The sequence below is a fragment of the Artibeus jamaicensis genome, unplaced genomic scaffold (genome assembly GCF_021234435.1).
Source record: "Artibeus jamaicensis isolate MK-2021 breed Jamaican fruit bat unplaced genomic scaffold, CSHL_Jam_final contig_426, whole genome shotgun sequence".
Taxonomy (NCBI): domain Eukaryota; kingdom Metazoa; phylum Chordata; class Mammalia; order Chiroptera; family Phyllostomidae; genus Artibeus; species Artibeus jamaicensis.
The window spans coordinates 10,000,001-10,013,517 of NW_026521826.1; the positions used below are offsets into that span (position 1 = coordinate 10,000,001).

A 13,517-nucleotide genomic window follows, 5' to 3' on the forward strand; every position below is an offset into this window, starting at 1 on the left:
AAAAATCGTACTCATTATGGACAAGTTTTTAGAAAATGAAAAAAAGATGAAAAGCATTGTCCATGGTCCCAGCACCCAAAAACAGCTTTTGTTAATATTTTTATCTATTCTTCCAGGATTTTTTTCTGTTTGGTTGTTTGTGATTTACTGTTGTTTTATTGTGGATGTCTTAAACTTGTGGTTATCATACAATTTGTGTGTATTTGCAATCTGCTTTTATTCGTGTAACATTACTAAATTCTTTTTTCTATATTATATAATTCTAGTGTACATAATTTTTAATGGCTAGGTGTTCTGCCAGAGAGATATACTATAATTATTTTACCTTTCACTTAGTTTTGAAGAGTTGATTTTGAGATCCAATTTTTCTATATTTTTTCCCTGCACTCCAGGAATAGTTTCTGGCTGTATTCCAAAGGTGAATAGTAATTATTTATTTGTTCTCCTGATGTCTCATCACTTAAAGTCAAGGCTTTTCATTTGTGTTTCTGTTCCCATGACACTTAAACTGTTTGAGGAGTCTTTTTTCTTTTTATCCTTCAAATTAAGTAGTTTAACAATGGGAAAGGGGTTGGTAATGGATCTGTTTTTATAAATTTGGATTATTATTTTGCTTATATTTGAGCATTTATGATTCCCCATCCTTATATTTTTACACATTGTTGGTAGGAATACAGTATGGCAGAATGCTTGTGGAGGAGTATTTGGTCATATCTAGCAAAAATTATGCATACATTTATTTGACATAGCAGTCCCACTTCTGCGAAATCTATCCCAAAGGTACAGTGGCCAGAATATGAAATGTCATATTTGTTGAAAGGCCATTCATTGAAGCACTATTTATAATTACAAAAGAAGGAAACAATCCAAAGCCTATCCATAGATGACTGAATTCTTGTCTGTATGCACACACATGATTATAAAAAGGGATGAGAAATTTGTATCACTAGGAAGCTATCTCTATGATATGATTAAAGGAAAAAAAGCAAGGGTCAGAATCTTGTATACAATATGCTACATTTTGTGTATTCATATGAATATGAGGTAATGTATATTGTACTTTCAAAAAGAAGCAATGGCAACAAATCATTAATAAAAATTGTTACATATCAGAGGGACTAAGGAAAAAGCAGATTCATCCTGAACACATTATTTTATAAATCTGACTTTAGAATGTTTTGTCATTTTTTATGGTTTAAAAAATTTAATAAAGAGCACATCTTACAAATCCAAACCACATTTTTAATTATATTTTATTGTTTATGCTATTACAGTTGTCCCAATTTTTCCCCCTTTGACTCCCTCCGCCCAACCCCTACCCCACTCCCTCAGGCTATCCCTCTACTATTGTTCATGTTCATGGTTCATGCATATTTGTTCTTTGGCTTCTCTATTCCCTGTGCTGTAATTTACACCCCCATGACTGTTCTATAGCTATTGCACCAATTCGTGCTTCTTTTTTTTAAAGAATTATTTATTTATTTATCTTTAGAGGGGAAGGGAAGGAGAGAGGGAGAGAAACATCAATGTATGGTTGCCTTTCGTGCGTCCCCTGCTGGGAACTGGCCTGCAGGGAACCAGCCTGCAACCCAGACATGTGCCCTGACTGGAAATCGAACCACCATTGTCTGGTTTGCAGGCCCGCGCTCAATCCACTGAGTTACACCAGCCAGGGCCAATTCATACTTCTTAATCCCTTCACCTTTTTCACCCATCACCAGGACCCCACCCTCCCATCCCGCTGTGATCTGGCAACTATCAAAAACATTCTCTATGATTCTGTTTCTATTCTGCTTGTTTCTTTTGTTTTTTAGATTCAGTTTTTGATAGATACATATTTATTGCCCTTTTTTTTTTTCATAATTTTTATCTTCTTAAAGAAGATCTTAGCGCGGGCCTGCGAACCAGACATTCGCGGTTCAATTCCCAGTCAGGGCACATGCCTGGGTTGCAGATGAGTTCCCTGCAGGGCAGTTCCCAGCAGGGGACGCATGAAAGGTAACCATGCATTGATGTTTCTCTCCCGCTCTTCTTCCGTTCCCCTCTAAAGATAAATAAAATATTTTTTTTTAAAAAAAGATCTTTTGCTAACTCCATTTTTTTAAAAACGTGTCTGGTAATATACCAACTTAATGGCAAAACCACATGGGGAAGAATTACATGAGAAGAACTAAGAAATCTAATCTCGAATTTGGAATTATCATTATAAACTTAGCATTTTTCCCTCTCAAAAATGCCTGTTTCTAAGCCTTTCAAAAAGGTCTAGAAGCAGTGATAACCCATTAGTAACAAACTTCTAGTCCTGAGATTCTGATCTGAAAATTACCATTTTCCACTAAAAAATGCCAGGACTCCTTGGGGAAATGGCTGATTCCAACTCTGGGACAGGAAATACCGAACATAAGCCTGGGCCATTCCTGTGCTTTGAAAGTAATGGAGCTATCAGCAACTGGTATGATAATGTCACTTCACATAACTTGAAGAGGCTCCCACCAGTCAAATTAAAGGGGGCAAGATAATGTGAGAATTTAAAAAAAGAGTGACCACAGTTAGTTAAGGTATATCAAGTATCTAAAAATCAATAACATCATAATGATTAAAACATTTAGGTCACCTTTGGATGTTGCTAGCGTGCCAGCTTGTTCCAAAGATAAGTAAAGGTAATCAACCACATATTTCACTGTTCTTGTACAGACTGTATTTTGGGGGAAACCAAATAACTTTTTTAAAAGATCTTTGTAGAAAAGTCACATCTAGTAAGTGCAGGAAAGTGGTTGAATTACAAATTGGCTTTTTTTTTTTTTTTTTTTTTTTTGCTAGCTCCCTTGATTTAGTAAATCTCAGTAATAAATATCAGTGGCTATTAAAATTGCAGTCATCAAGACAGTGTTATATTGGTGAAAGAGTGGAAAAATAAATCAGTGAAACAGACTAGAGAGTCCAGAAATAGACACACAGAGGTATGATCAGCTGATCCTTGATTAAAGAGCAAAGTTCAATGGAGAAAGGATAATTTTGTCAACAAATGGTGCTGAAACAACTGGACATCCGTAGGCAAAAAATCATTATAGACACAGGCCTTGTACCTTTCATAAAAATTAACTCAAAATGGACTATAGATCTAATTGTAAAATGCAAAACTGCCAAACTCCTAGAAGATAATACAGAAGAAAATATAGGTGACCTTTGGTTTGGTGGTGTCTTTTAGATATAACAGCAAAAGTACTATCCATACAAGTTGGATTTCATTAATACAAAAAACTTACACTCTATGAGAGACACCAATAGGATAAGAAGACAAGCCATGAACTAGAAGAAAAGTCTGCAAAATAATTCTGACAAAGGACTGGTATTCTGAATATATGGAGAGCTCTTCATACTCAACACTGAGAAAGCAACCCAATTAAAAAATGTGCAGAAGGTCTGAAAAGACACCCTACCAAAGAAGATACACAGATGACAAATAATCATGAAAACGTGCTTCACATTGTATGTCATTAGGGAATGGCAGTTTAAAACGATGCTACTCAAAACTACACACCTACTAGAATGGCTTAAAATTAAAACACTGACAACACTAAATAATGAGAGGGTTGTGGAGCAACAGAAACTCTAATGCTGGTGGGAATGCAAAATGGTGCAGTCACTTTGGAAGACAGTTGGATGATTGGTTACAAAACTAAGTCTACTGCCCTGGCTTGTGTAGCTCAGTGGATTGAGTGTGGGCCTGTGAACCAAAAGATTGCGGTTCGATTCCCAGTCAGGGCACATGCCTGGGTTGCAGGCCAGTTCCCAGCAAGGGATGCATGAGAAGCAACCATACATTTCTCTCCCTCTCTCCTTCCCTTCCCTTCTAAAGATATATAAATAAAAAATTTAAAAAAAAAAACTCTTCTTTAAAAAAAAACAAAAAACTAAGTATACTAACATGACCTAGCAGTTGTGCTCCCTTGGTATTTACCCAAATGAATTGAAAACTATCCACTCAGAAATCTGCACAAAGGTGTTTCTCACAGCATTATTCATAATTGTTAAAACTGGATGCAGTGACACCCTTCAGCAAGTGAGTGGATAAACTGGTACATCCAGACAGTGGAATATTATCGACAGCTAAAAAGAAATGAGCTGTCAAGACATGAAAAGACCTGGAGGAACCTTAAATGCATATTACAAAGTGAAAGAAGCCAGTCTGAAAAGACCAAACATCATAATTCCAAATTCCGGAAGAGGTAAAACTAGAGACAGTAACCAGATCAGTGGTTACCCAGAGTAAGGGGGAGAGATGAACAGGAGGAACACAGGATTCTTAGTGCAGTGAAACATACCTGTATAACAATATGATGGATGCTTGTTATATGTTTGTCAACACCTACAGACTACATTTAAGAGTGAACCCTGGTGTGAACTGTGAACTTCAGTTAATGTATCAGTAATGTAACAAATGTACTACACTGTGATAAATATTAAATCACACTGTGATAAATATTTATCACACTGTGATAAACAGGAGAAATGGGGCATATGGAAACTTCTATACTTCCCACTCAATTTTCTGTAAACCTAAAACTAATCCAAAAATAAACACTATTTTTTAAATTAAAAATTAAGAAATTAAGCTTCACTTCCAGCAAAATCGCCTTAAATTTTTGTCAGTCTTTGAAAGCCCTGTTTTTTTATTTTAACATGGTTTAGACAGGTTTAATTTTCATTGTGATCATAATTCCATACAGATTTTTTTAGTTTATCGGGAAGTTACTGATCATTGAAGCAGCCACTAGTTCTAAGTGGTTGAAATTGAAAGAAACCACCTTCAGAAATTTCAGTGTGGGTTTTGTTGATTTTTTAAAAAATTATATTTTCATTATTTCAATATACTGTCTCCCTGACAATTAGGAATTTTGAGGTCCAAACATATTTAAGATTTTAACTTGAAGAAGGGTTGGGTTTTTTTTTTCCCCCTCAGAAAGTCTCCAAGTATTATACCAGATAATAAATTCTTTCTCTGGTCTCTCTCAGCTGCAGGGCTCATGCACACGTTCAATGCCCATGCTGCCACTGACATCACGGGCTTTGGAATTCTGGGCCACGCACAGAACCTGGCCAAGCAACAGAGGAATGAGGTGTCCTTTGTGATTCACAACCTCCCTGTCCTGGCCAAGATGGCAGCTGTGAGCAAGGCCTGTGGAAACATGTTTGGCCTCATGCATGGGACCTGCCCGGAGACATCAGGTACAAGGATCCTGGGCCCAAATCTGAGGATTAAACTAATGAGGCTAATGGAAAATTCCGTGAGAAGGAAGAAGCCAAATACATAAGCATGACCCCATTTTGTGTGAGGTCAGTGCTGATAATGTTGACCTTTTTCACAAAAAAATGTTCTCAGCCCCTTTGTGCTGTAGGTAACCAGCCTCCTGCCGTCCTGTGTGTGGTGGAGCAGTATTAAGTTCAGTGTTTTCCCTGTTTGGGGATAGAATGGGAGGAAGGAAGATAAGGAGAAAAAATAAGTCACTACTCAATTTTCATTGCAATTTTTAGCCAATGAAGATGAATTAGCATTTTAATGTATAGCATTTATATTTTACATTATACATTTATAGTGTATAGCATTTATGCTTTTATATAAAAGCATATGATTATGCTTTTATATAAAAGCATATGATTATGCTTTTATATAAAAGCATATGATTATGCTTTTATATAAAAGCATATGATTATGCTTTTATATAAAAGCATATGATTATGCTTTTATAGTTGTCCCAATTTTTTCCCCTTTGCCCCCCTCCATGTAGTACCCCCCCAATCCCTCAGGCACTCCCCACACTGTATGGGCCATGCCTATGGATTTGTTCTTTGGTTACGGTATTCCCTATGCTGTACTTTATATCCCCATGGTTATTCTGTAACTGCCAATTTGTACTCCTTAATCCCTTCACCTTTTTCGCCCATTCCTCCACACCTGCCCCCCATCTGGCAATCGTCAGAACATTCTTTGCATCAATGATTCTGTTTCTGTTCAGCTTGCCTGTTTGTCAATTGTTGATATGTATTTGTTGCAACTTTATCGTTCATAATTTTATCTTGTTCTTAAGATCCTTTTAACGTTTCATATAACACTGGTTTGAACCATCTGGTTTGAACCAGATGAACTCCTTTAGCTTTTTCTTATCTGGGAAGCTTTTTTATCTGATATAAAATAATGATATCTAGTGATAGCTTTGCTGGGTAGACTAATCTTGCTTGTAGGTCTTTGCTTTTTGTCACTTTGAATATTTCTTGCCAATCCCTTCTGGCCTGCAAAGTTTCTGTTGAGAAATCAGCTGACAGTCTTCCTGGAGCTCCCTTGTAGGTAATTGCTTTTCTCTTGCTGCTTTTAAGATTCTCTCTTTGTCTTTAACTTTTGGCCTCCTTGAGTTCATCTTGTTTGGGACTCTGTGCTTCCTGGACTTGCATGTCTATTTCCTCACCAAGTTAAGAAAGTTTTCTGGTATTTTTTTCATATAGGTTTCCAATTTCTTGCTCTTTCTCTTCTCTCTCTGCCCCCCCCCAATGAGGAGAACAACTTGAAGTTGTCCCAGATGTTCCTTACCTATTCTCATTTTTTTGGATCCTTTTTTCTTCTTGCTAATCTGATTCGGTGGTTTTTGCTTCCTCATATTCCAAATTGCTGATCTGATTCCTAGCTTTATCCATTCTACAGTTGTTTTCCTATAAATCGTTCTGTATTTCAGGTATATACTTTATTTCTGACTATATCTTTTTAATGCTGTTCGAGTCCTCACAAAGTTCACTGAGCATCCTTATAACCAGGATTTTGAACTCTGAATCTGATAGATTGCTTATCATATTTCTTTGTCTCCTCATTTTGTCAGCCTCCCTGCGTTTGTTTCTGTGTATTAGGTAGAGCTGTTACATCTCCTGGGCTTGGTAGAGTGGCCTGAAGTAGTAGGTGTCCAGTAGGGTTCAGTTACACAGCCTCCCCATTACCCAAACTGGGGTAGTCGAGGTGCACCCTTCATTTGGGCTGTGCTCACCTTCCTGTTGTAGTTGAGCCTTGATTGCTGTTGGCATGTCCAGGATCAGCCACTGCCTATGTTCTTTCTGAGGTCACACAGCATAAGCTACAAAGCAATCTGTAGATAGCTGCTACTTGTGCTGGGCTTATAGGTACCCAGGGGAGGCCAAGCTATGGACCAAGGTCAGCTGCTGCTAGTGCCAAGCCTGGCACCACTTAGCAAGAGGTGCAGAGCTTGCTGAAGACAGATACTGCTTATTTGAGATAATTTAGGAAAACTTGAAGCATGGGCCAAGGTGGGCCAGGACAAGCCATTCATATGGGAAAGCCACTGGAAATAGCTTGGGTGGGCTTGAAAGTTGGGTGGCTCAGGGGATCACCAGGGTGGAGCAAAGAGTGGAGCCAGGTTGTTGGAGTCTCAGAAAAGGTGCCCACCTGTGGGCTTTAATGGGGAATGACTCAGAAAAGGAACAGTGGCCTCTGCCAGCACTTCTGTCTGAGAGATAGCTGTCCCCCAGCTCTCGCCCTGATGCTAGACCATTCATTTCCTCCCAGTATATCTTTGATGCTTTTCAGTCTGCTGCCCCCACACTGGAGCTCACAGGTAGTGAATCTGAGTAAGTCTGTGCATGAGCCCTTTAAGATGAGGGAGTAAATATTTTCCTGATTGTGTTACTTCTATTTGCAAATAAAATTTCCTGCCCTTGCTACTGAAATAGCAATGAAAATTTATTTCTATTTCTATAGAACATAAAAACATATTCTATACTTTTTTGAAAATAATGATAGAGGAAGTGAGAGAACCTAGGTACTTTGAGGAGTACAATCTTTCATAATCTTAATTTTTAAATTAAAGGAAATGTTTTTGTAAAACAAGGAATTCATGTAGAGAATTAAAAAGGGAAACTTCTCTCTTGTTTTTAAATACTTCTTTTACTGTAGCTTGGAAAAATAGCTACCACATATTTTCCAATAAACTGCTTGCTTGCAGTTTAATCTATGGAATTGGTAGATGCAGAACGGAACGGGCTTCCTAGTGAAAAGGGCAGCTTGAAAATAGTTCTCCATTGAGCATAGAACTGTGCGGGAGTGTTTTAGAAAGATAGTGATAGAGAAATGGCTCACACAACATCACAATTAACGGTCATTTGTTTTTCTTTGCCAGGAGGCCTTCTAATCTGTTTACCACGTGAACAAGCAGCTCGGTTCTGTGCAGAGATAAAGTCCCCCAAATATGGTGAAGGTCACCAGGCATGGATTATTGGGATCGTAGAGAAGGGCAACCGTACAGCCAGAATCATAGACAAACCCCGGATCATCGAAGTCGCACCACAGGTGGCTACTCAAAATGTGAATCCCACACCTGGTGCCACCTCTTAATCTAGACCGAAATAGCTGTTTGGTTTTGTTTTTAAATAGATCTATTTCCTTTATCATCATTTCAATTAAAGACTATAAACAACAAAAATCTCATTGTGTCTACACATTGGTGACCTGAGGTCAATTTGTGAACGGATGCAATTAATAAAATAAAATCCATTGCCTTTTTTTTCCTGTTACATTAACTGAAGATGCACCTAATCTTGAGGCAGCTTCTGAGTTGAGAATTATATTGTTATCCAATACTGTTGATTCATTTTGAATCTTTAGACACTTATCTCTTGCCGCATAGGCTCTTTTTAAAGGTGCTTTCACATAGCACAGACATTACCAATTGTAGTGTCAACTTGCAGTTTGTGTCTTTCACTTCATGTATATTTATCATCAGTCTGATCTCTAAGTGTCTCGAATGGTATTCTGGACAGACGGAATTGGTAAGTGGCAAATGGTATCTCATTAGGAAGAGGGTTGCATGATTCCTTTGAGTCTTTGATTTGTAAAGCCTAGTCTTCTAATTCAGGAGCATCTCTGACCCGGGATGTTTTCCAGTAGTACATTCAGTTAAACAAGGCAAATGCTTAACTAATCTGCATGGAAAGCATTTGGAAGACAAAAATTTTTTTATTTCTTTTTTTTTTTGTAGCCTTCTTAATTACAGTAATATCATTAACTGTTTACCAATAGCAAAAACAGGATACTTTTTGCAATGTAATTAGATGTTCTATAGTGCAACAAGGAATTGCCTTCTAAAAGGGGGTTCGTGTATAATACTCATTTACAATTCAATATATAATTACACAAATAATTTTTAAATAGAATCAATAATAAAGACTGTTCTGCAGATGGTAGTGCATAATACATTTTATATTTTGTATAGTGATTTCAGGCCTTTTGTTTTCTTAAAATCAGCAGCTATTTAGCCTAATTCTGAGCATTATTTTGTCCTTTGTGCCAGTACATTTTTGTGCACGCTTTTTGTGATATGTTAAAAATCTTTATTGCCAACATTGCAGCTTGAACTCAAACTTGTTGTTCAAATAAATATTTAATTTTTTTTATTGCTCTTGTATAATCAGATGCCCCTTTTAGTATTATTTTAGAAGCATTGGGAGGGTTTTGGCTAAAGTACAATTTATTGGGGGAAAACTAGATTTTAGTTTTATAAAACTTTTAAGTCTTTCATGGGACCTATATTTTCTTGAATTAAATTTTGTAGTTCTAGAAAAAATAGGCAATCTAAAACGGTGTTTATCTGTGTTACTTAGAAGCAGAGGCCTCCTTATATTGTAAACTACTAAGTGATTTGGAGGGATTCCTGTCATTAAGCACAAGTGCACTGGCCCCTCAAGTGTCTGCATGAGAGAAAAAGCACCACATCACTGCAAGCTTATGAATGCTTCCCGCTTACAGGCAGTAGAGCCATGTGAACCAATCAACTTCTTGCCAAAGGAAACCGCCACTGAGGAGAGAAAGCCCCTGGAAGAGGCTTTACTATGGACACTCCCCTACCCCTTTTGGGACCCCAAGGGCAGCCTGTCGGGCACATGTCACTGGTGTCACTGGCACTCAAGCCGTAAGGATTGTGTGTGGTACCTGGGAGGCTGCTACAGAACTGAAATTAATTGGACATTCTTAGGGATTTATACAGATGTTGGTCCTCAAAAGTTAAAAACCATTGGTCTGCAAAATAAAATGTGTTGGAAACCTCAGAAATGAACATACTGTTGAACTCTTTTTTAAAAAAAAAATACACTAGTGATGACTAAGTCTGAACAACTTTAAATGTAGATCATGTCTTCAAGGCTGATGATTTCCTTGGCAGTATGGGAACTGAGAGCAAGTGAGGTAAACAGATTATGCCCTTGAGGAAACTGACATTTGTAAAGAGAAAAGGTTGGCTTCCTATAAGTCTGTCATTCATCTGATCCCAGGAGGAAGAGCTGACCTTTAGGGGAGAGCCTCCAGGTCTTGCTCACCTGCCTTAGAATCATGTGAGTGTTCTTGTCAAAGGCTAAGTCTTGAGACCCACCCCAGATGGACAGAATCAAAAGTGGGGGGTGGGGGGGTGGAGTAGGTGTTACAGGATTAGGGAAATAATCACCCAAGTGGCTCTGTGCACTAAAGTTAGGACCACAGGTCTCCAGGAACGGTGCAGAGGGATGGGAAAGGCAGAGGGGAGAGAGAAGGAACGTGAACTTGCTCTTACAATACTTTCCTAGGGACTTTTTTGTCTTGACCATTGTGTTTACTGACATCAGGGCCCAGCAAAACAAAAAAATCCTTGAAAGTTCCTTGAAGAACCAGGTGATTGTCATTGAATATCTGTTTTCTTGGCAAAATCTATGTAGAATATTTTAAAATTAAGTGAGCCATTAATAAGTAGATAATCAGTTGGCATCCTGGAAGCAGTTTAAAATTTTACATTGATCCCTGGCTGGGGAGGCTTAATGGATTGGGTGCTGGCCTGCGAACCAAAAGGTCACCGGTTCAGTTCCCAAGCACCTGCCTGGGTTGCAGGCCAGGTCTTTAGTTGGGGGTGTGCTAGTGGCAGCCAACTGAGGTTTCTCCCCCTCTAAAAATAAGTGAATAAAAAAAGTTTTTAAAAATAAGTGTTAAAACTGCCATTCTCAGAACATTTACAAACTTAACATCAAGATATGTTCTTGATACAATGATTTATTTTCTTTAAAGTCTATGACAGTTTCATCCAAAAGTACAGTTTGTTAGAATGCACAGAATTAATGAATCAGCCTGAAGAGGCTGGGCCCTGATGAGGTCAGTTCAGCAACAGGAGTTATTTGTCCAGGGACATGAAAGTTAAGTTTGTTACTTGCATAGACTGTTGAAGCATTTATTGTGGTTCAGTCCAGGGAAATAAACTTCAAATATTGTGCAAGCAATATGTACTTTTAATTTCGGCTCAGTATTTTTAAAAAGTATACTGCAGGTGCCAAGTTCTGCATGCCTTGATTTATAAACGTATCTTGTTCTGATTTTAGATGAATGAACCAGCAGTTTGCAGTCTAAGTTTAACGCTGCTTTTAAAAGTTATATTTGAACTCAAAGTTTAAAGTAGTGTTCAGTAAAAAAAGACCAAAATAACTAACCTATTCTTTATTTTTAGAATAAAGCAAGCATAGATGTTGATGCTTCAAATACTGAACTGTCACATGTGTGTATATGTGTATACATGTCTCCTTGAGTTCATTTGCACACTCAGCACACCCCTTGTTTCTGCATAATGTACTTCACTTATTAAAAGTGTACGTATGAACCGTGCAGTTATTAAACATGGCAGGCTCCACGAGGCAAACCAACAGATACAAAGTGCTATTTTTATAGTTTTTTTACTTTAATATAATTAACTTATACACACTTTTTACCATACCAATATGTAATAAAGTCATTTTATATTAATGATAATATTTCTATTGAGGGCAGTGGGACAATGTCAGTGTAGTGGACCTCAGTGTTTTTGAAACTGTTTTACATTGTTTCTGAGTATACAGCCTAGTTAGACAATAGTATACATAGTGTTCCCCTTGAAGTCCTATTCTTAGTAGAGCACTCAAATATCATCTTGCCTCTAGTCAAGACTCTGTCTTAAATGTAAATGGGAGTGGGGAGATTGAATAGGCCTTCATCAACCACTGTTCATAGGTGTCTGGATATGTTCAAGAATTGTTCCACTCCCAAGTTTGCTGCCAATGCCTATTGTTTTGGGTTAGTGGGTAAACGCTGAGTAAAGAGGTCTTGGACCTGGTTTCTGTAGGGCTTCCTGTATTTTACAGTTGTATCCAGCTCAATACACTGGTGATCGTTTTAGAGTTTTCTGATTGTCCTTCCTGTCCTGTTGCCTTTGGAGGGACTTTTATGCTTAGGACTGCATATAATGAAGCCCATCCAAGCTTCATGGAGGGAAATAGAAAGCCAACTATACTAGTGATTTGATTGCAGAAAGGCCAGTGCATTTTCTACTCTGTGTTTCAAGAACATAGCATATACACATAGAAATTCATGGAGACTTGTGCAGTGTTATATTGGTATTCTCAATTGCCATGCTCTACATTTGCCTGGTTCTTAAAGCAGAGTTGTGTAAAATTGGTTTCTAGAACATAATCCTGCTTTGGTTCATTTTGAAAAATTAAGAAATAATAGTCGTACCCAGAGCAAATTGAAGGAAGGAGGTAATCAAGATCAGAGCAAAATTATGGGAAGGGTGGGGAGAAAATGCAGACAATTGTAATTGAACAACAATAAAGTCATTTTAAAAAAAGATCAGAGCAAAATTAAATGACATAGAAACTCAAAGAATAGTTCAAAGAATCAGTACATCCAGGAGTACATCCTGGTTCTTTGAAAAGATAAATAAAATCAACAAGCCTTTAAGCAGACTCATCAATAATTAAAGGGAGAGGACCCAAATAAAATCAGAAATGAAAGAGGAGAAATTACAACTAATATCACAGAAAGAAAAAGTATTGTAAAACATTTACTACAAACAATTACATGCCAAGAAATTTGAAAGCCTGGGTGAAATGGACAAATTGCTAGAAAAATATTATCTTCCAAAACTGAATCAAGAAGAAGCAGAAAGCCTAAACAGACCAATAACAGCTCGTAAAGTTAAAGCAATAATCAAAAAACTCCCCTCACACAAAAGCCCTGGACCAGATGGTTTCACAGGAGAATTCTACAAAGCATTTAAGTAAGAGCTAACCCCTATCCTTCACAGACTATTCGAAACAATCAAAGAAGAGGGAAGACTCCCAAACTCTTTTTGTGAAGCCAGCATCATCCTAATCCCAAAACCAGATAAAGATATGACAAAGAAAAAAAACTTCAGGCCAATATCGCTGATGAACATAGACACTAAAATCCTCAACAAAATATTGGCAAACTGCATCCAACAATATATTAAAAAGATCATACACCATGATCAAGTGGGATTCATCCCAGGGATGCAAGGATGGTACAATATTCACAAATCAATAAATGTGATACATCACCTAAACAAAAGTAAAGACAAAAATCACATGATCATATCAATAGATGCAGAAAAGCATTTGATAAGGCACAGCACCCATTTATGGTTAAAACACTCAGTAAAGTGGGAATAGGGGAG

General features: G+C 37.5%; 1 protein-coding gene across 5 annotated transcripts in view; it reads left to right on the plus strand.

Moving 5' to 3' along the window:
- SEPHS1 (selenophosphate synthetase 1) overlaps positions 1-10,109 on the plus strand; it is a 26,736-nt gene extending 16,627 nt beyond the window's left edge. For 3 of the 5 annotated variants that reach the window (XM_037143528.2, XM_037143532.2, XM_037143530.2), the window contains exons 8-9: positions 5,017-5,229; positions 8,178-8,561. In XM_037143528.2, the coding sequence (XP_036999423.1) occupies positions 5,017-5,229; positions 8,178-8,392 (428 nt within the window). In that variant the 3' untranslated portion in view covers positions 8,393-8,561. Of the gene's footprint in view, positions 1-5,016; positions 5,230-8,177; positions 8,827-9,657 lie in introns of those variants that run through there. The other 2 variants (XR_008391722.1, XM_037143531.2) reach the window with 2 other exon arrangements.
- The last annotated feature ends 3,408 nt before the right edge of the window (positions 10,110-13,517 follow it).